Below are 25,849 nucleotides of genomic sequence, written 5' to 3'. Positions count from 1 at the left end.
CATATGTAAAGACACATAAATCAACTCCCTTTTGAAGTTTGAACTTTAGCATCACGAGGACCACATGTAAATGCCAAAATTAACCAAATTGCTGCCATGTGATTGGCTGATTAGATGTTAGCATTAACAAGAAGCTGAACATGTGCACATGGCTTAAGTGGTCAGTGAGTTTAATTTCTCATTGTTTTAAATCTTACTGAAGTGTGAGGACCTTTCTATCCTAAGCACTTCTAATGTGTTTCATTATAATCAATTTTCTTGTCATATCATCTTTGTTGCTGCTGTTTTATTGTAAATGCTGTATTATCACTGTGACAGTATACAGTATTGTCACTGCTGCAGTGCAGGTAATGTTAACCGCTTCATAGGGGAAAAATTGCACATATTATACAAAATGATTTTTTTTTTGCTTAAATATAAATTATATCTAATGTTTTGTCACTAAATGACAAATTGATGAATAAAAGTAAGACATGTGTTGAAGTATAAAGTGGGAAAACACTTGCCAGACATACCAACAGTGTCTTCAACAGACAAAAGAAAAAGGAAAGAAAGAGGAAAAAACTGTTATTTTTATTTCACAATTTCTAGAAATTGACTTTTGCAACTATATGGCAGACACATAATAAAAAATAAAACGTACACATAAAGAAAAGGTGAGTGAAAAAGAAAGCAATTTTCGCACCGCAATGCCAGATCAATCTGAAGGATAGACGCCATTTAAATAGGCTCAAATTGATAGGAGTCCTTTCATTTAATTAAATAATTCATGTTTCCATGAACAGTAGGTAATGTTTTTCAACAGTGATAAGGAATTCAAGATTATTATATTGCCGTGCATTCACCAGAAAACAAACGTTTTTGTGTCCACAGGTTAGCTTAGTCAATACCTCAGGAAAATATGGCATTTTTGGAATCAAAGTAATGAAAAACACAAACACACATGTTTCATCAGTTCAGTCTTTGTAAACAGTCACATAGGACAGTGCTTTACAGCAAGTGCATTTGTTAACTTGTTTGTGTGCTTTTGGATTTATGGCAGCAACAAGGTGGATTAAAGTTGTTTTCCCTGGTGGTCCAATTTTAAAGGCAGAGTGATGTTATACTCAACAGTCTCCACAAGGTGGGCAGTGCTTCTGGGTAATGCAGTCTGTTCACAGTTTAATGGTCCACAACACTCAAACGCATCCTGAGACAACATCTCTCAGTCCACCAGGGCAGCTGACCGCTGTGGCTACCGTGCCGTGACCATCCACAGGCCCAGCGCCACGTTGGCCGCCAGCAGGGCGCTGCCTGCCAGGAGCAGGAAGAAACCAATCAGCTCACGCTTCTGACGGTCCATTACCACACTGGCCAGCGTGGCCTCCAGCAGGGCGTTCAGCATCCACTGACCATCGAGAGCAAAGCACGGCACAGAGTTGACTACTGCTAATGCGCCAGAGAGGGACACCACGTATCTGAGAGGAAGGGCAGCTCAGGAAAACAAACACAGTAACAGGCAATTATTTAAGTGTCAGTTTAAGCAGCGAGCAATGGAAGCAGAGAAAGTTTACTTCTGTCTGCTGGACAGCTAGCAAACAGTAGCAGTCCATTCTTTACAGTTAGCTCAAAAACTCCAATTTGGTTAATTTTCTGAAAGAAATATTCTCTCCTGTTGAGACAGCTCCCAGTTTGGGCTCAGGACACAGACACACTCTCTACTTTAAACTTTCCTTTTTGGTAAATTCCCTTCAGTAGGCCCTGAACAGTCCCATAGTTATGCTACTATAAGCTCTGGCTGTTGATGATAAACAGATGATGAACAAAAAAGTTGCCCTTTGCCACGACGCTCTACTTTACACTTCCCAAAGGCATACCATTAGTACTTTCCCCTTTGTGGTTTCTCATTATTCCTCTTTACTTTCCCTTAATTCCTCAACCAGTTGCAGTGGTCTCCATGAGGTTGATTCTGCCAGAACTCTCTTCCTGTGAAACAGGAGTTCTTGACCATCACCAACTGCTTGTTCATAGGGTGTGATTGTTGGACATTTCTATCTATATTGTAAGGCAGGGTACTCCAACTCCAGTCCTCGAGAGCTACTGTCCTGTAGCTTTTAGATTCATGCTTGTTCCAGGACATCTGAATCAAATGAATGGCTTGTTACCAGGCCTTTGTCAAACTTGAAGCTGAAGAAGCAATTAAACCATTTGATAGGGCTGTGTCGGAGCAGGGATGCATCTAAAAGCTGCAGGACAGCAGCTCTCGAGGACTGGAGTTGGAGAGGGGAATTAAACTATTAATTAAAGATTAATGAGATACGTTTTTGCATTGCATCTTCTTAACATCTGTCAATTAATTCAGCCAAAGCATATCACATCAGTGAGAACCAGTAGATACAGCATTATCTAGAATATACTCTCAATTAGTTGTTACTTTGGAGTGTCTGTCCATAAAAAATGAAGGTATCCACCATGACGTTACTCAGTGGTTTGTGCAGTCTGGTGTTTGAACTCTCAAACTAATCATTATGGCCGCTGCCATGTTGGCTTTTTGAAACACTACATCACAAAGTCAATCTGACTGTGGATCTGAAGGGCACTGCACACTCTTGTTGAACACAAAGGAAAATGAAATAAAATATACTGTATTCTTTATCTTCCTTTTTGACATTAATGGGAACATAACTCGAAAGACGAACAAGATGCTGGATTTGACATGACCTAAAACTAGCAACTCAGTCAGAAATAAACCCATAAACCCAACAGGGATGTGTTTAAGGACAGCACAAATCAAGCATGCAAAAGGCTCCCCCCCTCCCCAAATACACGTTAGTACAATTGGACGTCTGACCAAAGGAGTCGCCCTCTGGCTTTTTATCATTATGAATGAAGGTTTAAGGCATGTCTGCATTGACTTCACCTTTTAGAAACCAAAGACGCATTCATCCTTTATATACAGCATTTTTTTCATAATTTAATTAGCACTGCATGTACACGTGTAAGCAACGGATATAAAACTATAAAACATATAATTAGATTTTAGGGAAAAAAAATTCTAGTGAGGAAGAACTGGAAGCTGAAAATGACTAGATGAGCAGGTAGCTGCTCACCAGTAGTAATCAGAAAAGGCGGCACGCTACAATCACCTGGTCAAATATGAGCAGTGTTGGTTTTCAAAAGATCACCATTAAAAACACATCAACGTTAAATCATCCAAAATGCCCCAAGACCACAAAAGCATGCTTTTAACTTTCAAAGCATTACATAACAAGAAGAAACAACTCACCCTACCCTTACAAATAAAAAGGTGAATTCACATTAACGAGATACAGTTTTAGCCTTCACCGTCATCTTGACATAAACTTAATGACCTTAATGAGACCATGTTCTTTTCAGCCCAAATAAAAATCGTTTTCAATCAATCTAAGTACCAATCAGCAGTGCCAAGAGATAACTACTTTGTTAAGTAGTCACAAAGAAAAACAGACCTACAAAAATGTAAAAACGGCTTAAAAAGGGTTGAACTGCAATCAGAAATGTGCACAGCAATGCAATTAAGGGCTGCATTCAGGCAATCTTAAAGTGCATCTGGCCTCTTGACTGTGCTGATTAGATGTTAAAAAGGGGTCTTTTATTCAGAAAAAGACATTTAGAATCAAGTAAGATGAAACTTTTATGCTATATAATCCTAAAAGAGGAAACTGAGAACATGCAACATGATAAAATGTTGCACTGCATGTTATAATTTTAAGTGACAGAAGAGTAGGGTTCATTCTTCTTACACCCATCCTTTGATTATAACTGTAGTCTCTTTAACCTGAAAGGATACTTGCAGAAGGTTTCTAGGAATACAGGAAGGTCCAGGTGGAGGAATCCAAAGCGGGGGACAAAGTTAGTCAGACTCACTGTGGAAATAAGAAAACACAGGATATATAGGTCCTCGGTTTGATCCACTGAACACTTTATGAATCTTAAATATGAGCTGGGAAAACAGGCTCTTCGTGATTACTCCCTCAGCCTTGCCCAGAGTCAGTTCAACATCTACAGAACACTGTAAACACCAATTACTTGCTTATTACAGTAAATGCAGTTGCTTATTACTAGTTTGAAACTGAAAACACAAGATTTAAACAAATGATATGTTCAACAGACGGTTGCTTCAGCTAATTATGTCCTACATTCACAAATGGAGGTAACATAAGTGTACGTACCTGCATACTGCAGGTGTGGCGGATATCCCACGAACAGCATGTGCGTGTTGGGAGGGTGTGTGACACGGATGAAGCGAGTCTGGTTCTCCAGAGAAGGCGTGACGCAAATGCTGGCAGTGTGGGAATGTGCAGCACAGTCGTCATCTGTATGACACACTCGCGTTCCCGTCACCATCTTACGTACTGGCATGCAGGCGTACTGAAGCCACAGGATTACACAAAAAACACAGGAAGTAAAAAACTGATTTTCAGTTACTCTATGCAGCTTTTCTCCATGTTAGCTAGCTTCCATTTCCGCCATTAACACCCATTAATTTTGGTATGGTGTCTTTTTCCATACAAAGCACGACTGCACACAGCTTGTATTTCAAACTGTATATCTAATTATTCTTTTCTGTAAATAAGGTTACATAGTGCAACTTATGAAAGCTTTGAGACTGGGAGGAGACACTGGCATTGCAGCTTGAATGCGATGAACAGAGAGCAGCACAAAATAGAAGATGATTATTTTTGGTGACTACAACTCAACTCATGACATCCCCTAACACAGACATTTCAGAAATACACCTAGCAGGCACTTTGATAGGTAGAGCTGTTCAGCTACTGGTTAATGCAAATATCTAATTAGCCAATCATATGGCAAAATGGGTAAGAAAGGTGATTTAAGTGTCATGGTTATGGCATGGTTATGGGGTCAGGTGGGCTGGTATGAGTATTTCAGAAACTGCTGATCTACTTGGATTTTCCCACACAACCATCTGTATGACTTTTGATATGAAGAAGAGGAAACATCCACTCAGCTGCAGCTCTGGGTAAAAATTACATTTTGAGGTCAGAGAAGAATGGCCAGTGTGTTTTGATCTATAGAAAATGCAACAGTAACTCAAATAAATACTTAATAGAACCAAGGTATGCAGAAGAGCATACCTTGAAGCACATGGGCAGAAGACCACACAGAGTCCTATTCTTGTCTGCTAGAATTTGCACAGGCTGACCAAAATTGGACAACAGAAGATTGGAAAAGATAGCTCGGTTTGTTCCACTTACTGTAAATGTCTGCTATGTGTATTTTGTTTGTTTATTTGTAAGCGGAATTTAATTTTTTAGCAAATGCAAACAGAAAGTATTCAATCATAATTTTCTTATTGTGAGCAAACAGCCAGACTCAGAGGCTATCCTTCACACTGCAGGCCTTGAAGCCAAATTTGTTTGAATACTGAAAAACCTTTATTAATTTTATTAAGTCCCTTTACAGCAAGCAACATCTTACCCTTTAGGCAGCATTGCAAGTGTCAGGCAAGATTATGTAACAATAAAACAGTACTGATAATTGACAGCTGTCATTGGGGGACACTTCTAACTCACCAGAATTTATGAAATAAATGTATCAGAATTCGAACTTTAATTGTTGGTGTTCATGTTCATTTCCTCCAGATGGGGGTTTGGAAAATGCCCTGCAGCCACAAGAACATCAACAAAACCTTAATTTATACAACAGTAACAACATAAGTAGAGATGACAGGGAAGGGGCTTTCCTACACAGAGATTTTTGTGACCTCCACTCAAAGAGGTTTTAGCCACAAGTGGTTGGGGTTTCATTTACTCTAGCAATGTTGATCTTTTTGCTCAGCAAATGGTAAAAAACAAAACACAACACATATCTGTGATACGGAGCACCTAACTCATTGCCTTGAGAGCCAAAGGCCTATTGTACATCAGCAAAAAATCCCAACATACCTATGTTACTGTACACCATCCATCCATCCATCCATTCACTTCCACTTATCCTTTTCAGGGTCGCGGGGGGCGCTGGAGCCTATCCCAGCTGTCATTGGGCGAGAGGCGGGGTACACCCTGGACAGGTCGCCAGTCTGTCGCAGGGCTAACACACAGGGACAGACAACCATTCACGCTCACATTCACTCGCACTTGCACACCTAGTGGCAATTAGGATTATCCAATTAACCTATCCCTAAAAACTGCATGTCTTTGGATGGTGGGAGGAAGCCGGAGTACCCGGAGAGAACCCACACAAACACGGGGAGAACATGCAAACTCCACACAGAAAGACCCCGGCCTGATGGTGGAATTGAACTCAGGACCTTCTTGCTGTGCGGCAACAGTGCTAACCACCGTGCCGCTACCGTGTTACTGTACACATTCAGGATAATTTACTGTAGAGGTAAGCAGACAAGACAAGAATAAGCCTTAACCGCTGCTGTGTTACCAACATCTGGTGGCACATCAGCCCAGACAGAGCTGTGGGTGGTGACAGGCAAGAAAAAAAAAACCCCAGAAAAAAAACAGAAAAATTTCAATCTCATTGTCCCAACAGGGGTCATAAAACCAGCTCTCTCATGTAAAGCAGCCCTCGAATGGAGATGCTCAAGCTCTGTCACTCTGGGGCAAAACCAATCAGATTTGGGTCACTTCAGCATGTAAGGTTGACACAGAGTAATCTTCAATCGCAAGAACAAAACGTAACAGAGGTGGCATAAAAACCCACAGAAGAACTGTGGCTACTCAAGAAAATAAGGCGATAAGAACTGGTGATTTAGACAAAGTGTGCTCACACCAAATGCTAATAGAAATCCTAACTTTACTCAAACAGTGTCAAACTTTTTTCACAGCACCGCAGCTGAAAACTCACGGAAAGTCACACATGGAAATAAAAGGGAAGTGAACAAAGGAAGTAATATAAATATCCGCGACTGTCTAAAAGGTTTTGAGACCTGTTTGTATGACTAACCAGCCACAAAAAGCCCCCACATCTGTCAGTGAGTGTGTGTCACCTCTCTCTCTCTGCTGCTCCTGCCCTGTGGCTTAATGTAAGAGAAGCAGAGGTCGGTCAGGCTGTTGTTGCTGCAGCAGTCCATCGTTCCATCCAGACGCTTGAAAGCTACAGGGGGGAGAGAGAAACAGATGGAAAATATAGCACAACTCTGAAAAGAATCTTAAAAATAGATGTTCTGTTAGTAGGTGGACTCGAAATGGATGATTAGATAAAATAACACAATATCACACCATTTATTAGATGACTAAAAAGTCTTCTGGACTCCTTAAAAGGTCACTGGCTTAACTCTGCATAGTAAAAAGCACATTAATCTGGTGTGCTTCAGGTGAAAAACCACAAAGACTCTGTTCTGCATATCTAATATGACAATAATTACTAATGCCAGAGTAAGAAGAGTATCATAAACAAAATCCCCAGTGATAACTTGTTTCAGCTTATTTTCAATAACCATCCAAGACACAGACTTTGAAAGACAAAGGACAAAAAAATGACATAAATGTCTGATCTCTAAGCTGTTATGTCAATAAGAATTTTAGGACTATAATAGAAAATTAACATTAAGGGCATCTGCTCCTAAATCAAATGTGCCACTTGAGTAAATTCTAGACCACAGAGAAGCAGCAGGAGCTAGGATTGGCCAGCTGTTACACAATTACCTCCCACATGAGTTGACACTTGGCCAATCGGAGCTCCTGTTGCTGCTCTGTAACTGTGACCCTGTTTAATATTTAAGTGGCCCACTGTAGTGATGACAAAACAAGGTCAATTAATGTTTAAATCAAGTCATTAATAAAGTAGTTTAATAGCTGCCTTTTGAAAGACGTTAATTTATGATGCTATTACGATTTAATACAGTCAAGTCTCCAGGTAGAGGTACTCAGCTGGCTCTTTATTGGAGGCGTACATACAAAACTATGAAATAATACGGCTTTCTTATGTCTTGATAGAGCAAGTCCAGTGGCCTTGCTGAACAAATTCCTCACCCACCTCGTCCATGAGCCCAGCTGGGCTGCAGGCTGGCGACAGGAACGCAGTATCCCGTCTGTGGTGTGTGAGAGAGGTGAGACAGGCAGCTGGTCCAGTCCTCCACTCCCCTGACGGGACAGTCTTCCAGGCCTGTCACTATGTCCCCAACTGACAGACCCCTGGGACCGTCAGCTGCAGAGCTCTGGACCAAATACACACGCAGACATAAATCTTGATTTAAATGGGCAAAAGGTCACACAAGTGAAATCTGATGGCTTCAGTCCTGCAAGCTTGCAATAGTTGGGAAACTCTGACAAATACAATAAGCTCTTGAGCAACAGTCACCAACTGTGGCTACACTGCTGCAGCATAAATACATTAATGAAATAATAAATGATTAAGTCATAAAATTTAAAAAAGTATTTACTGTGGATTTAAGTGGGGAGGATGAGCTCATAAGTCACATAGCCTAAGGAAAGAAATCTAGTGGTAATGTAGCTGATACTATTGTGCTGTTTGTCAGATGGCAACGGGGCTGGTTATTATCTCCTTTGGGGTCTGGTCAAACACCTCGCTTCATCAGTATCAGCGACACACAGGAACTAGTGACGTTCTGGGTGGTTTTAGTCACCCACTGCAGGGTATTCCTGTTCTGACCGTACAAAGCGTACATTCCAGACTGCAGAGCTTCCAGTTAGCCTTCTATTCCCCCTCTGCGGGTGTTTACAAGAACTTAACACATGAATTTAGCCTGGTTTTGCTTTTTCTGACCCTTCTTTCCTGGTTGGAGATTAGTGATAGTCAGTATTCTGGTCATTGTTCAAGTATTTTAAATGCTGCTACACTGATGAGCAGATAAAGCACCCTACATGGATTTTTAAAGTGGATTAAATGAGCTAATAAAGGGACACTAGCAGTGGTAAAGAACATATAAAGAGCATAGACTCCAACTACAGACTTGGCTATAACTATATTTTACTTAACTATTTACTGCAGGGGGATTATGTATTGTTGCCTGAACCACCTCAGCTGGCTCCTTTCGGTGTGGAGGAGCAGCGGCTCTACTCTGAGCCCCTCCCGGATGGCCAAACTTCTCACCCTATCTCTAAGGGAGAGGCCAGCCACCCTTTGGACGAAGCTCATTTCCGCCGCTTGTATCCGCAATCTCGTTCTTTCGGTCACTACCCACAGCTTGTGGCCATAGGTGAGGGTAGGGATCGACCAGTAAATTGAGAGCTTCGCTTTTACACTCAGCTCCCTCTTCCCCACGACGGACTGGTGCAGCGTCTGCATCACTGCAGCCGCCGCACCAATCCGTCTGTCGATCTCCGGCTCCCTTCTCCCATCACTCGCGAACAAGACCCCGAGGTACTTGAACTCCTTCACTTGGGGCAGGAACTCATCCCCGACCCGGAGTGGGCATTCCACCCTTTTCCGGCTGAGAACCATGGCCTCAGACTTGGAGGTGCTGATCCTCATTCCCGCTGCTTCACACTCGACTGCGAACCGTTCCAGTGCAAGCTGGAGGCCTTCACCCGATGAAGCCAACAGAAAAGTGCGCGAAAAGCAGAGATGAGATTCTGAGGCCACCGAAGAGAAAGCCCTCCGCCACTTGGCTGCACCTAGAAATCCTGTCCATAAAAATTATGAACAGAATCAGTGACAAGGGGCAGCCCTGGCGGAGCCCATCACCCACCGGGAACGAGTCTGACTTATTGCTGGCAATGCGAACCAAGCTCTTGCAACAGTTGTATAGGGATTGAATGGCCCGTAGCAATGGGCCAGACACCCCATACTCCCGCAGCACCTCCAGGACACCCCGAGGGACACGGTCGAATGCCTTCTCCAAGTCCACAAAGAGTAACAAAGAGCTGGTCCAGTGTTACGCGACCAGGACGAAAACCGCATTGTTGCTCCTGTATCTGAGGTTCGACCAGCGGACGAACTCTCCTTTCCAGCACCTTGGCATAGACTTTCCCAGGGAGGCTGAGGAGTGTGAGCCCCCTGTAGTTGGAACACACCCTCCGGCCCCCCCTTCTTAAAGATGGGGACCACCACCCCGGTCTGCCAGTCCAGGGGTACTGCCCCTGATTTCCACACAACATTGTAGAGGCGTGTCAACCAGGACAGCCCTACAACGTCCAGAGTCTTCAGGAACTCGGGGCGGACCTCATCAACACCAGGGGCTCTGCCACCAAGGAGTTGTTTAACTGCCTCAGTGACCTTGCTTCCGGAAATTGACGGGTCATTCCCCTCATCAGACTCTGCTTCCTCCTCGGAAGACGTGTCAGTGGAATTAAGGAGGTCCGAAGTATTCTTTCCACCACCTGACAATTTTCTCAGTCGAAGTCAGCAGCACTCCGCCAGCACTATACACAGTGCAGGTAGAGCACCGCTTTCCCCTCCTGAGACGCCTGACGGTTTGCCAGAATCTCTTCAAGGCAGTCCCAAAGTCTTTTCCCATGGCCTCTCTGAACTCCTCCCACACTCGAGTTTTTGCTTCAGCCACTGCCCGAGCCGCATTCCGCTTGGCCTGTCGATACCTGTCGGCTGCCTCCGGAGTCCCACAGGCTATCCAAGCCCGGTAGGACTCCTTCTTCAGCCTGGTGGCTCCCCTCACCTCTGGTGTCCACCATTTGGTTCGGGGATTACCACCACGGCAGGCACCAACCACCTTGCGGCCACAGATCAATGCAGCAGCTTCGGCAATGGAGACGCTGAACATGGTCCATTCGGACTCAGTGTCCCCAGTCTCCCTCGGAATGCTGTTGAAGCTCTGCCAGAGGTGTGCGTTGAAGATCTCGCGGACTGGCGCCTCTGCTAGACGTTCCCAGCACACCCTAACTACTCGTTTAGGAGTACCAGGTCTGTCCAGCGTCCTCCCCTGCCACCTGATCCAACTCACCACAAGGTGGTGATCAGTTGACAGCTCAGCCCCTCTCTTTACCCGAGTGTCCAGAACATATGGTCGCAGGTCTGGTGATACGATTACAAAATCGATCATCAACCTGCGGCCTAGAGCGTCCTGGTGCCACGTGCACTTATGGACACTCTTATGTTCGAACAAGGTGTTCGTTATGGCCAAACTGTGATTTGCACAGAAGTCCAATAACAAAACACCACTCGGGTTCAGATCAGGGAGGCCGTTCCTCCCAATCACGCCCCTCCAGGTCTCGCTGTCATTACCCACGTGAGCATTGAAGTCTCCCAGCAGGACAACAGTCTCCAGGTGGACCACCTTCCAGCACCCCACCCAGGGACTCTAAGAAGGCTGGGTACTCTGAACTGCCACTCGGCGCATAAGTGCAGATGACAGTCAGGACCCATTCCCCGACCCTAAGGCGCAGGGAACAAACCTTCTCATCCACTGGGAAAAACCCCAACGTACCGGCAGCAAGCCGAGGGAATATTAGAATACCCACCCCAGCCCGCCACCTCTCACCAGGGGCAACTCCAGACTGAGACAGAGTCCAAGCAATGCGTAGAGGTCAGCCCGACTATATCTAGCCGGTACCTCTCAACCTCACGCACTAACTCAGGTTCCTTCCCCAACAGAGAGGTGACATTCCATGTCCTAATTGCCAGTCTTGGCAGCCGGGGATCAGTCCGCCAGGGCCTCTGCTCCTGGCCGCCGCCCGGCACACAATGCACCCGACCCCTATGGTGCCTCCTGCGGGTGGTGGGCCTGCGGGAGGATGGGCCCATGTCCCCTTTTCGGCCTGTGCCCAGCCGGGCCCCATGGACTAAGGCCCGGCCACCAGACGCTCGCCCTCGGGCACACTCCCCGGGCCTGGCTCCAGAGCAAGGCCCCGGTAACCCTATCCCGGGCAGGGTAAACTTTTCCCTCGATGTTTTCTTCATAAGGGTCTTCTGAATCGCTCTTTGTCTGGTCCCTCACGCAGGACCAATTTGCCATGGGAGACCCTACCAGGGGGCAAAAGCCCCCAGACAACATAGCCCCTGCGATCCCTGGGACACACAAACCCCTCCACCACGATAAGGTAGCGATTCACGGAGAATTTTTTAAACATATATAAAGGCTCAATTACCCAAAAATAACATTATTGATGATAATATTATTAGTAGTAATATTATTAAGCTGTTCACCTGATGTACCTCACCTCCACAGGTAAACAGAGGTGTGTTTTGTAGCCTTTCTCATCTTAAATCAACAATCCTCATCATCATCATTGATTGTAATCTGGCTGATGATGTAATAGCATTATGCAGCATTAAAGCAGTGGTTTATTTCAGTGTTTATTTGATTAATTTATGACAATGACATTCCCACCTCAGACAGAAAATAAAACATTCAGCGGGTTTGTTGCTCACAGGCTTCACATCAGTTCAGTTTGGGACAGAGGCAGGGCAGCTTTCTGCTAAGCTCAGCTAAAATTAATTCATGTAGAGGTACGACAAGTAACTTTATGGAAAATGGATTTTCTATCACGTCGACCTACCCCTTTACCTGATATGTGAAACTCAGGCACTGACCTGCACAACCTCTGTGACCAGCGCTCCAGCTCCGGTGGCATACATGGGAAACAGGAGGAGAGGCAACAGGAAGAGAAAGGCCAACGCTGCCAAACACAGAACAAAGTTGTGCCACACACCTGGAAAGAGAAGACAAAAAATATTTTTTTTGTTTTTCCTCATTTTTATCTTCATTTGAGTTGTGTAGTTTTGCTTTTTAAACTTTGGTTTAATCACGTTAAAAACAATATTGTCAACAACAAGTCGATCTATAGATGGAGATGTTCATTTCAGTTCTGTGCTGCTGTGGTTTTTCTTCACCCAACAAGCCATCAGCTAGCAACACAGCTAACATAGCACAGAGGAAGCTAACAGCAGGATATTGGCATTTTGGAGGCATTTTACACCAACAGCTGCTGTTTCCACTTACATAAAAAACTTCTGCAAACATACAAACTGTGATCAAAGTAAGCAGACATGGCTGAAAAGATGAGACGACTATGCTCACTATCATTTACTTGTCATGTTCGAGTCTTTACACGTGAAGCTAGTAGGACCCTAGTTTGGTGTAACACCTGTCAGTAAGCTTTTATTACACTTATGTTAACATAAAATGTTGTTGTCACCGCAATTAAATATGATTCCACTGCAGCTGTCTCCTGTCAGCTGCACACCTGCTGCAGTTTGCGGCCTCATGACTCTCACTTTGATCCAAAATAAGATCAGTGAAAATAAATTAGTTGAACAACACAAATACATTATTTTTCCCCCATTGTATTTCTCCTGGACCTGTTTTCATTTATTATTTCACTGTTTAAGTCGAACTTGATGTTTTTTTTTTCCATATATCTATCTCTCTCTCTCTCATATATATATATATATATATATATATATATATATATATATATATATATATATATATATATATATATATATATATATATATATATATATATATATATATATATATACACACACACACACACACATATATACACACACACACACCCAGTAGGGCTGTTCGATATAACGATATATATCGGATGACGATATAAAAACGTCTATCGTTTCATTTTACGCTATCCTTTGTTTCGTGGTGTCACAAAATAAACTCTTTACGGCATTATTTTTTCATCGTTTTGATGGTCACTGTAGTGGCTATATTAATTTCTTAAAGTTCTCTCTTTCTCTTATATTTTATATAACCACACTATGGACGGACAAGCGCCTGTTTTTATGCGTTGTGGTTAGCAACAACGACGGTAACAGCATTGCGTGTCCGCTTGTTTATCTTCCACATAAACCTTTCCCAATAAAGCTCAAGATCCTGTTGAGACTTTTCAAAATAAACTGAATCACGTGAAAGAGCAGATTATTTATGGATGAGAAGTAAAAAAGAGCCGCCAGGTGCTAAAAAATAAACCTTAGACTCAAACGTTAGAACAGGTTTTTCCCCGCAGCACGCCGTGTAATAAATACTCACAAAGAAAACGGCGGCCGTTACAACTTATGTCTACAAATGTATAGTTTCATGCATCTGTTAAAACACTCGACTCCAGCTACATGACGCGCAGCTGGAAACACTGGAAACCGCAAGTCGAGCTGCCCTAGATTCACAGAATTTACAGAAAATGTTACATTTTTGTGATTTATATCGTTATCGGGACGATAGAATTCTTATATCGGGATATGAGATTTTGGTCATATCGCACAGCCCTAATACCCAGTCTTTTTCTCACAGTGAGGCATACAGATTATTAATTTAACAGCGTTATTGGATAGGAACTCTGTATTGGCAGACACTTGAAGCCAAAGTCTCCATTTCGAATTAGAAATGGTGGAAGACAGGTTCTCACATTTTCCAGCCAGCTGCTGCAGTAATTACTCCTTCTAAATCAAATCAAGTGGAAATATGACTGTTAAATTGCCTCGGTGTCTGAACTTTAAATGGCTATAACTACAAGCTCTTGTATTCGTTTTAATTTCTTACTGTTTTATCTTAAAGTATGTAAGTACATAGAAAGGGAAGTTTCTGTTTGTCCAATGGTTCAAAGAAAACTGTAGTGCACCTGCTATTTTCTATGAACAAAGATTTTAAATATTGAGGTCAGTGTATGCTCAGTTTCAGACTTTTTTTTTTTTTTTTTGGGGGGGTGGGGGGGGGGGGGTGTCTCTTAATTATGTCACTGAGACAGATATCCCATATATGGTCATCACAGCTGTTGCTGAGTGTGCAGATGCCCCACCCACATGCCGTTAAACCCTTCTGTCAATGGCAAAGTACATTGAAACTGGAGGTTTTGGTTTCACAGCTCATTTCAGACATCTAATCAACTGATAGTGTAAAAATAGCGATTATTTGGTCTAATGTTGAAATGCCACTCTATCAGGACACAAGATTATAAATACACAAATGGAAATGTGAATAACAGACCACCGTTTTAAAAAACACATAAAATATTGCAAACCTGATGCAATTTCATTTTCCTTACAAAATCAATCTACACTAAAAAGACTGGCTAACGAGTGTCTCTCTTTGACCTACAAAGGAAGAACTCCAAATATAAGAAGAAATACTAATATCTTGCTCATCTAGTCTGCACATCACTTTGTGGACAACAATAGTCTTTTCATCCTTCGCATCCTTCAAAAAGCTTAGACTAAAACATCCTTCGTAATGTGAGGATTGTATGGTAAAGTTTTGCTGCTGCTGTAATAACCACCTGCGTGTTTGCCACATATTCTGAATGTAGGATCTCATGCCACAACAGTAACCACGGCTCACTAAAAATAGCAGTCTATACCATCTTAATTATGCAAGAGAACTAAGCCAGTCTCCCAAAAACCACAGGAGGAAACGTTGCATGGCCTGATGAGGTCAAAGCACTCAGCGGTATCACTCAAACATAGTGATGGTGACATAGACAGAGGCAGACTCTGTGGTCAGGGGGAAGTTAAAAACATGGTATTTTGAGGAAAAACCTTTTTGACAAAAAAGGAAAAAAAAGATTTTTAATGTACAGCTGGAAAAGAATGCACTACATCTTAAAAAAAAAGTCAATGTCTGCCCTACAGGCAAAAAAGAAAAAAGGAAAAGCTTCATGCAGTGTATTTCAAATATTGATATATGCAGAAAACAAACTATTAAAGCTTCAGCACCTATCTCTACAGGAATAAATAATAAACATGTTATGTCTGACAACCCCCCTTGCACGCAGGGCAATCTCGGCTGTGGACAGCGAGAGAAAAAACAATAAACACAGCACGCTATTATGTCACCACCCTCCTAATGGGAAAAGCATCTCTCTCACTTTGTCACGTGAACTGACTGAACGTCTCAGTTTTGCATCTGGAGTCCCCACCAAGTTATTTTCTTCTCAGCAAAGCCTGAGGGAATTTTTTTCACTTGATAGGTAAAGACAAAGACTGTTTCACAACAGCTCTTCACTGCCCTCTAAAGGCTGCATACAGCAAAGGGAAATCCAGCAGTATGGAATTTTGCCAGCTGTACCATAATCTGTATGGAGCTCAGCCTCGACCAGACCAGCGTGACATTTCCAAGGCTGGAAAAATTATTCATAGCATCGCCACACTCTGAATTAAGGTGTGGCTCTGTTTACCTGAGCGCTCTTGTTCTGTTCTACTCTTGCACTTTTACTCCATGTCTTCAATCTATAAAATGTGGAAATGATTAAGTGCAAAAATAAATTTAAAAAATTAAAATTCTCTAATAAAGCGACAAAATGTCACAAAGCAGGAAGAATGTCAGAACCTTTTTTTTCCTACATTATATTTTTACTGCAATAACAGGCCTCATCCCCCCATTTTTATAGCTACAACCTTGCGATACCTTAGGCTTGAGTAACATAGACCTAGACACCAGTCAACAACGAGGTGGATGAGTGGCTGCTGGAGGTTGGCTTGCTGTCATTGGGTGACACTGGTCACAGACAGGTATACGGTTGCTTGCAGATTGCTGTGGCCTGCACAGAAGATGCTGACTCCTCTGCAAACACTTTACTACCAAGAAGTATTAAAACTAAAGTGCGATACAAACTGCAAACTAAGAACATTTGCCTTCAAATTGAAAGTTTCGCCTCTCTACTGAAAATAACACGTTTAAATAAACTTTTACTTTTAAGACAAATGGTTGAGAGTAGTTGGCAAGTGTTTGCAGACTAGTCAGCATCTTTCATACAAACTAAAGTTAACCAAAGCAATCTGCTAGCAACCGTATACCTGTTTGTGACCAATTTCACTTAACAGCAGCAAGCAACCTCCAGCAACCACTCATCAAACAGACCTGTGGATTCTCCAAGTCTCACTGATTGGTCTCTTGGTGCATGACTGTGGCTTAAAAAAAATCTATTTCACAGAGATTGCCAGCAACCACTTGCAACTAGTTTGGGAATACTCACTTTTCCCTAGTAACCAGTGGTTACCAAGCAGTCAACAACCAGACTCTAGGCCTGTATGACCAGGGCCTTAACAAGTCCACATAATCCTTTCATACTTTCTGTAAGGGGGCATGGGTATACATTATCAAAGTGCAAAAGATGCTGCTCTCATAATCTCCGGTTTGCAAGAATATTAAGAGCAACACTTACAAGTTGTATGCAGAAAAACTTCTAATGTTAATCTATTGTGTTTTGTTTTTTGGTTTTCATTGTGGTCATGTGAATTGTGTTAATTTGGAAATCAAGTTCAAGTCTCTGCTTGACGTTTAATTTATGTTTCATATAACAGTCCTGCTGTAATTCTTACAGCATGGGGATTTTCCAAACTAACTACTTGACTATTTTCTAATGAAACTGCACTTTTCTTCCAAACCAGACCACACACAGAAAATACTCAGGCTTTAAGCAGCTCCCTCTGATGATCTGCGATGGCAGACATCAGTCACATTCATGTGCGAATGACTGCCAGCTTACCATTCAATTCATTAAGCTCTAATTTTCTTAATTGCAGAGTGAAATGATTTGATGCGATGCAGCTGTCTGCTGCTTAGCAATAAACTCCTCAGAGTGACCTTTGCTGGCAAAACAACATGCTTGTAATAATTGTGATTAATAGCTGGAAACACAATCAGGCTGCCGTAAGGAGCTATCAGCACATCTCAGGATAAAAAGTCTTACCGGCACAGAAGATGCGGAGCTGCTGAGTCGGTGATATGAGGTTGAGGTGTGTGGTGAAGAGGTCCACAAATGCACCAGGATAAACTACGAACACAAACATCCCAAATCCATTCACTCGCACTTGCTCTCTGCGTAGGAACAGAAATAAAAAACAAAAACAAAGAAACATTAGATTTGAAAGGGAAACAGACTCTATGAGGGGTGTCAAACATACAGCCTAAGGGCCGGAACAGAAGGAAGATAAAGGAGGTCATCATTTTTGGATTTTTATCATGACCTAGAAGACAAGGAGCCATGCCAAAGCTTTCTTTCAGCTATGATGGAAATATTTCTTTGCAGACTACCAGAAAGTGAAAGAAGCGACAGTGGAATCCCACTTATTTTATTTATTTCAGCCTTGCCATCATGGATCGGATTGATTCAATACAAATGAAAATATTCCAACAGTACTTGTATTTCTTTATACATACAGCGTATTATAAAGTGGTTTTACTGGTCTAGCCCTGTAGCAGTTGCTGGCAATTGCTGGCGTGCCAGCCAGATTTACAATCTGACACCCTACAAAGGAACTTGCCCCGAGGCCAGTCTCTACAATTGTATACACAAAACCGGTGAGCTCAGAAGGCAGAGCAGGTCACCTACTAATCGGTTTTGTGGTTTGATCCAGTCTGCATGTCGAAGTATCCATGGGCAATATATTGAACCACAGGTTGCTCTCGGATGTGTTGATTGGAGTGTCATGTGGGTGAATCTTCAACAGAAAGCGCTTAGGCATAGAAAAAAAGTCCTTGTATAAATGGGTGCGAATAAGTGAACAAGGCAAGCTGTATAAAGCACTTTGAGTGCTCAAGTGAAGTAGAAAAGCACTATATAAGACCCAGTCCTTTTACCATTTACCACAAAAGCCCACAACATACAAAAGAACAGCAAATACACAGAAAACAGTGCACTTCAACAAAGCACTTACACTGTACTTACAATAACAGCGCAAAATATTGCACTATTCATTCAATTTTCACCTAGAGTCAAATGTTCAGGCCAATTTTTGGTCCTTGAATTTAACAGAGGGTAAACTCTCCTGCTAAGAGAGCATCTTTGTTAACAGCTGGTACTCCAACAACTGAAGTGGTGGAAGCTCCTGGGCAACGCTGGGCAGTTTCCAGGTTTTGGGCACAGTAAGGGGAAATCTTCAAAAGCCAAGGTATGACAGATACATAAGAAATGGCAGACTTGATTTACGCTGTCAACGGTTGATAGACTGGTGACAAGCATATGACAAACTGGACCACTTCCTGATAGGAGTCATGTGGTAAGAATGCTTTTTCTTTTTTGAAGGCTTGTAATTGGGTGTTTTAGGGGGTACATGACATACCATGGATGTGCACATGAGATAGGGCACACCTACTAGAAAAAGGCGAAGAGCAGAGCTCGTGTGAGATCAAACTGGGCTTTGCTGCCCTCGAACTCAAATGACACACCAGACTCCACTAAACGTATAAGAAGCCTTGAGACCATTTAGATAAACACACTATAGTGTCTGTGAATATTTAGAGGAAAACATAGATGTAGCTTCTGGGAAGTGTGGAGGTACCTTAAACCTTCAAATAGAAAGCAAGGGGAAACATCTGGCTCCAAGCAGAAGTCGGCTTGTATAAGAGGCTATGGGAAAATCTATTCTGGCGCTCACTGGATATTTGACCTCAGTAAACATTTTGGTAGTAATTTCATAATCTAATTTTTTTTTTTAAGAATATGTGGTTATTAACTGATATGCAATTAAAGCGGGGTGTACTTAGGGCAGAGCCAATGTGCAGTAAGGGAACGTTATTCGCCTCAGGTGTGCAGCAGCACTTGGGGTTACTAAATACGACTGCAATATACAGGGTTCATCAAAAAGAACCATCCAATTTCAAAAGGCTATATTTGTTAAAGTAACGGACATAGAACCTTGAAATACATTTTAAAATACATGGCTGAATATAATGTTTTATATACAAAACTTGCAATTTTCACAATTGCTCAGCATGTCCCTTTCTAGACACACAGCATATGTCCATATGATAGTCACACTCGTCACATGCTTTTGAGAACATCTCTGGAACCACTGCTGCTGTTATGCTACCTACCAGCAACCACATGAAACTCATGGATCCCCTCTTTGTAACAGTGCATCTTTCGATTGTTACAGGCGAACAGCTGCAGAATTACAGCACTTTGAAATCAAACAACTCTTTTTGATACACCCAGTATATATTGCACCGAAAGTTAAGAATTCATTGTTAATTTAGTGCAACAGAATTTACAATAAACATCCTTTAAAAAAATCAAAACAATCTTTGGCTTGCCCTTTGGTGTGGTGGAAACAAGTACAAAAATTACTAGTTTTTGGCTTCCTTGAACCCCTTGATTGAATCAAGATACTGACTTGACTGTTTATGGATGTACATATTTTTCAAATGTTAATTCTTTTCCTAAATTTGTCATAAATACATACCACTGTACTTGGAACCTAGCCCCCTACTGCCTTCACGTTTATCTGTACACAAGTTGTATCCTGTATTAAAATAATTGCAACCCTTTTGAGAAAAAATCCTCCAGCAGAGGTTAATCACAGTCTCACAGACTGGATCCACATGAAAGAAGTCTTTGAGGCTCTTCACTTAAAAAGCACTTGTCTGAAATCAGTGGCTTTGTGAAAAATAGGATGATGCAGCAGATCAGAGGGGTCATCTCATCTGGACCATGTGCTATACACACTAATTCATTAGTTTGGATTTGCACAATCCACCTAATCATTAACTGTAATCAGAACCAATGCACCATGAAATAAAAATCAGTAATGAATTAAAGAGATTTTTTGGGGCTCATCAAAATCACACAAAGTGAGCAAGTAATACAATGCCCAATTAAACGAAATTATCAGCAACTTGTGGTTTTGAATTTGACATCAAAACATGCGATTAATACAAAAAACACATTTAATTTCCACTGTACCTGGACAGCCTAAGCCACTCTAATTTTATCAAACCGGTGTTTTAAGGTCAAATTTAAATACTAAAGTAGCAGAAACACATTCTACTTAAAGCAGAATAAAAGGCAAAGGGCTCTATATTTGGCTCATGTCTGCAGGCAGATTGTCCCATCTTTAACAATCCTTTATCTCCGATTCAGATAAATCCTTTATCTTAATCCCGAAAGGTTATCAAGGGACAAGATTATAAATCAGGCTCCTCTCCTGTGGAACCAGCTCCCAGTTTGGCTTCAAGAGACAGACGTCCTCTCTACTTTTAAGACCAGGCTTCAAACGTTTTGAGCAGAAGTCTGACATACATTTACAATGTCCTCCTTGCAAACACACTTGTAGTATTGGAGTCTTTGTATTCTTTCACCTTTCTGGAGTTTAATATATTATCCACCAACAAAACAAATGCTCTTCATCATGATGGATTCATGCTGGATGCTATGTTGACACTACAATGTGGTGCAGTGTGGTTATTACCTCAGTGCTGCCACAGCGTGGCCCAGCTCATGTATTACTGCACTGAGCAGCAGGGCGATGAAGAAGTAGGCCAGCTGACTTGTGGGTAGATTAACACCGGGGACCTAAAGACACACCAGAGACGGAAAAAAAAAAAAAAAAAAAAAAAGAAATAAACTGACTAAGATATGAACATAAAACATAATTCACAGAGTTAAAAATCAGCATTTATGGTTAGTTTTATCCTAAAAGTGAAGAGCCAATTTAACCACAGTGTAACATCTTCCCAAATAAAAAATTCTAATTTGTATCACCACATTTAATTTTTGTTTTGGTTCTTCACGTTAATTGCTTGGTGTTTTGCTGAAGCTTGTGGTTTTCTGCATTTTTTCTCCTTCTGACTAGATTTTTTTCTCTTCTCCAGGCTGAATTCTTGGATATAAATGGCCCACTAATAGCTTCCCATGAATCACCTACAGAGCTCCACTGGGGATAGGGCTCACATTTATGCACGATTATTTGACACCATAATGAATAAAAAGCGAACAGGGAAACACTTCTGAAAAGCAGGGGTCTTTTTTTTTTTTTTCATGGCACGGACATTTGAATTTCACACGCTTATGATCAACTCTGAAGGATGTTTTTATCCAGTTACACACAGAAAAGAGACACAAAAGCTTACAGATTTAAATCTGATGAATACTTGCCATTTTCATTCAGCTGATGTAACTTATGTATAGAAATCTCATTAAAGTCAACCTACCACCACCTGCAGGGTCTGTTGATCTCCAATCCGTGGGTTGTCTGTGGTCATCTGAGCGATGGTCTGCTGCAGAGTCCTTATCAGCAGCACCACTGAGCCCAACATGGCAGCAATACCAAACACCAGACCACTGTTGAACCTGGGAAACACAGATGGGATGCAAATTCAACAAGTGCAATTTTGCTGTACTTTTTTCACATTTATAAATGTGAAAAAACTAAAGATGATTAAAGCTACACAACGGAAAAAACACCTGGAATTGAGAAACTCAGAAATGCCACACCAAGTCAGTTCCACACTAAGAGTAGTATTTTTAAAAACAGTCACTACTACAAATCCAAAAGTTTGGGGGTGTTAGCATAAAAAAATATGAATCAATAAAACATATGTAAAAATTGGCCTGTCCTTCAGGTTCCTTCCTAAACTGTGTCATGGGAAAACAACTTCTTTGACCAGACACAGATAGAGTTAGGACCTTTACCTTTGAGAGTAGAGTTTAAATCCTACAATCCAGACCAAATCCTGACTGGACCTCATTGCCTACAAACAGTCCAGAATGCTGCTGTGAGGCTTCTCATCACGTCCTCTAAATGGTCCTGGCTTTACATTGGCTTCGAATTAAAGCTTAGGATTCAAATCAAAATTCTTTCAAACCTCTGACAGTCAGATGTCCCTCTATATTAGTCAGCCTTTAAATCCATATGTAACTAGCAAGCCAGTACAGTTTACTGTTCAGTGCTGCTAGCTGTCCCACAGTCCAGGTTAAGGAAGAAAGGAGCTTTTGAGGTTGGGGCTCTGTGGACATTTCTGATACCTTTAAGGGAAGCTTAAGACCAGCTTTTATCCCCATTATAATTTTTTTTCATCATTGTCTTCATCTTACTGTGAAGAGCCATGTGATGTTATGTTATTGAGAAGTGCTTTGTAAATGAATGTTACTTACTTGCTTACTGAAAAGTCAACTTTCAGCATGTATGATGCATGTCTATCTGTCCATTTAGCCTTTAGAAAGAGAGAGGACATCTGCAGGAGGAAAGATGTCTGCTAACATCTCAAGCTATTTATATTTTACATTTGCTGCCGACTTTAGCTTTTAAGGCTCGGTTGTCATACGGCTGGTTATAGGAAGTCAGTGCAGACTCAGTTTGCAATTAAAATGCAATCCTCTAAAATGTCTTTTTCTTCCAGGAAACAAATTATGTCCAGTGAAAGTAAGTCATCAGCTTCTCTGAATCCATTTACTGCAGAAAAGACATTTTTAGAAATGTTATTAAATTGCCAAATGCTTTTATGATGAAAAAGGAAGGTTGAGGAAAGCTTTTAGCCAAACCATCAAGTATCAAAGTCAAAAGTAACACTTTCGTACTTAAAGGCACAGCGCCTCATTTACAAGAAAAAAAAAGCATAATTTTATTGTAACTGAAGTGGAAGGAAGCAGGAATCTGAAGGTGTGGACAAAGGTTTATAGAGGGAAATTAGTCTCAAAATGTTTTACAAACGTGTGTGTTATGATCAATAAGCATAAACTAACTTGCAAATGTACTCATTTATTTGTGTGTATACTGAGCACTCACAAATGTGTGCTCCAATCCACACACAAATACAAAAGAATTTGCACATGCATAAAACTATTTTACAAACATGTATATCAAAATCTGCCAACACAGATCTACAAATATAAGCTGCATTTAAGTGCAAGTGGAAAACTGGGATATGTGGGCTTCTTGTGGATTCCTATGCTTCTTAAATAAAGCAGACTTTTTTTTTTCTAAATAAACAAAACAGCTCATCACCCCTCGACTAGAAAATCTACATTTATCCACCATGGATGCCACATAGCAGCATAACTAGATGTAGTTATGCCAGGTAAATCTGATTATATCAGCATTCAAAATATACAAGAGATTAGTCAGAATAAACTCAGCAGCAACATCTTATTTGAATCACATTTTGACTTTCACTGGTTACTGTATCTGTAACTTGTAAATGTATGTTTTGTAGTCGAGGAGTGATGGGCTGTTCTGTTTATTCAGGAAAAAAAAAACAAAAAATAAAAACAAAAACAAAACGTTGTTTTATTTGAAAAACACATGAGGAAGCTCAGATGTCCCGGTTTTCCACTAGCACCTGAATCAAATCATTTGTACACATTTGTAAATGTTAGTTTAGGCTTGTGTGTCACAACATACACATTTTCTACCATTTTTGAGACTAACTGCACTCGATTAAAGTTCAGAAAGACTACAGGAACAGCTGAGTGGATTATATATACAGAAACCGTACCACATGTAAAGAGCCCGGGGGTTGATGCGGGCGCAGTATGCAAATAGTCGGTTGAACATGGTGGTTTGCCATCTCACGTGAAAAGGAGACAACATCAGGCCACGACTGGCGAGCCACGACTCATAGCTGATCCGATGCGTCACCGACGACTGCAGGACAGAGACAAAGTGAGTGCACGAGCACATCCACATTTAGAAAGCACGTCTAACTGGAGTTATTCTGTAAGAGCTTATAGTGTCCACATATTTCCAATGTCCGGACCTCAATAAGCTGTAATCAGAAAAGGTTCTGCATATTGAAACCCCCAATCAGAAGGAGAATTTTACACTATTCATCTCTAACTTTATATAAGCTACAAGGGGTTACAATGTTAAAAGTTGCCCACCAATGCATGTAATGATAAAAGCAGCCAAATGCTTAATCATTGTAAGAAAAGGAAAAGCAAGTCGAGGGAGGAGGACCGACTGAAATAGTTTACACACAAAACAGCTCAGAAACGAGGCCGCAGACTGCCTCTAACTTGGTAGGAAATAAGGTTTTTATGTTTTATAAATAACACGAAGGCTTCTCAAATCTGAAACTGGGATTTAAACTCCACTGAACATTAAAATTGCTTTCGCAGTGATATTTAAAGGCTTTCGCAGTCTTCATTAACTCATCTGTACACTGTTCAAAATGCAGCTGAAATTGAGCAGATGTTGATATTACAAGCCTCATTCACTGGCTCCTCTGTATCTTTAGATCTGACAAGATGTTACATGTTTTTACATGGGGATATACTTTTGGCTAGCAAAAGTGTCTGATTCAACTGCAACTTGCTAAGGATCATTTAACCAAACCCTGTGTCGAGTCAAGAAAATCCTAAATAAATTCAATTTTGCTCACCCAGTTATTGTTTTTTAAAGTCAAAATATATGACTAATAGTTGGGATAGGATCCAGCAGGCCTGCAACACTAATTAGGATAGCCAGTTAATGAAAACTAATAAGTGGACGGATGCCCAAATGGATGTCTCAGTTTTAAAAAAAATAGAAAATTTGTTATTAACCTTTCTTTTTCCTCACTAATCCTTGAATGTGCTTCCACACTAATAATGCTATAATTATCCCCTGCTGTTTTTATTGTGAATGGCACTTTCCTCTTTGTTTGTAGCTGATTTTAATATCTTTTTGCGCTGCACCTTTGGACTCTCTTCTTCCTTGTTTACTCTGATAGCATTTAAAGACAGACAGGGTCTTATATTTCCCACATTTTCTGCTCACTTTAAGCATTAAACGCATCTCATGGACAGACATTGTGAAGTAATGGCCGTAATGTGTTTAATAGCGGGGTTTCCAGCGGTTCCAGGGCTGCTGTGGCCTGTTTACACGAGTGTCCACAGCTCAAACCTCTTCTAATGTTAAATCCATTCACGTGCGTGAGCTGACAGACTGCTGAGCAGGAAGAAAAACAAAAAGGCAAATATTCACCCTGAGCAGCGTGTCCGCCAGATAGACAACACACCAGCCTGCCATCACAAACACCAGCAGGGACACGGGGATCATGGTGCAGCCGTTACAGGACTCCACACCGCGCCGCCTTCATCACTCTCTCTTCCCGCCGTTTGTCACGCAGCTGGCCGCCGTCATTAGCGTCCAACGCTGCCATAAAATGCCGTCACTTACGGTGAACTGCAAACAGACAGAAAGGTTTGATTCCACGAATGCCGTGAATCGGAAGAAGTGTCAGCACTGCGCGACAAAACTCCGGCTTCTTCTTCGACACTTT

General features: G+C 41.6%; 1 protein-coding gene across 1 annotated transcript; it reads right to left on the bottom strand.

Moving 5' to 3' along the window:
* Nucleotides 1–554: 554 nt before the first annotated feature.
* Nucleotides 555–25,849, bottom strand: mbtps2 (membrane-bound transcription factor peptidase, site 2). Its single transcript, XM_084939760.1, has 11 exons — nucleotides 25,552–25,849; nucleotides 24,083–24,231; nucleotides 21,800–21,938; nucleotides 21,058–21,161; nucleotides 17,559–17,686; nucleotides 12,445–12,563; nucleotides 7,972–8,152; nucleotides 6,983–7,089; nucleotides 4,191–4,389; nucleotides 3,809–3,884; nucleotides 555–1,457 (listed from the first exon to the last, which is right to left on the bottom strand). The coding sequence occupies exons 1-11, from the start codon at nucleotides 25,624–25,626 to the stop codon at nucleotides 1,235–1,237; spliced, it is 1,500 nt and encodes a 499-aa protein (XP_084795886.1). The 5' UTR covers nucleotides 25,627–25,849; the 3' UTR covers nucleotides 555–1,234.

The sequence above is a fragment of the Perissodus microlepis genome, chromosome 9, assembly GCF_051167445.1.
Source record: "Perissodus microlepis isolate ML-2025 ecotype Zambia chromosome 9, ASM5116744v1, whole genome shotgun sequence".
NCBI classification, from domain to species: Eukaryota; Metazoa; Chordata; class Actinopteri; order Cichliformes; family Cichlidae; genus Perissodus; species Perissodus microlepis.
The sequence above is the reverse complement of the archived record's forward strand: the minus strand, read 5'-3'. Positions and strand labels throughout refer to the sequence as shown.

Excerpts from the sequence above, each read along its gene's own strand:
- mbtps2 (XM_084939760.1), bottom strand. The coding sequence starts at position 25,626 with ATGATCCCCGTGTCCCTGCTGGTGTTTGTGATGGCAGGCTGGTGTGTT. Across the intron at positions 21,939-24,082 it reads CCCCGGGCTCTTTACATGTG|GTTCAACAGTGGTCTGGTGT; the intron begins GTACGGTTTCTG and ends TGTGTTTCCCAG. Across the intron at positions 3,885-4,190 it reads GCCACACCTGCAGTATGCAG|TGAGTCTGACTAACTTTGTC; the intron begins GTACGTACACTT and ends TTATTTCCACAG.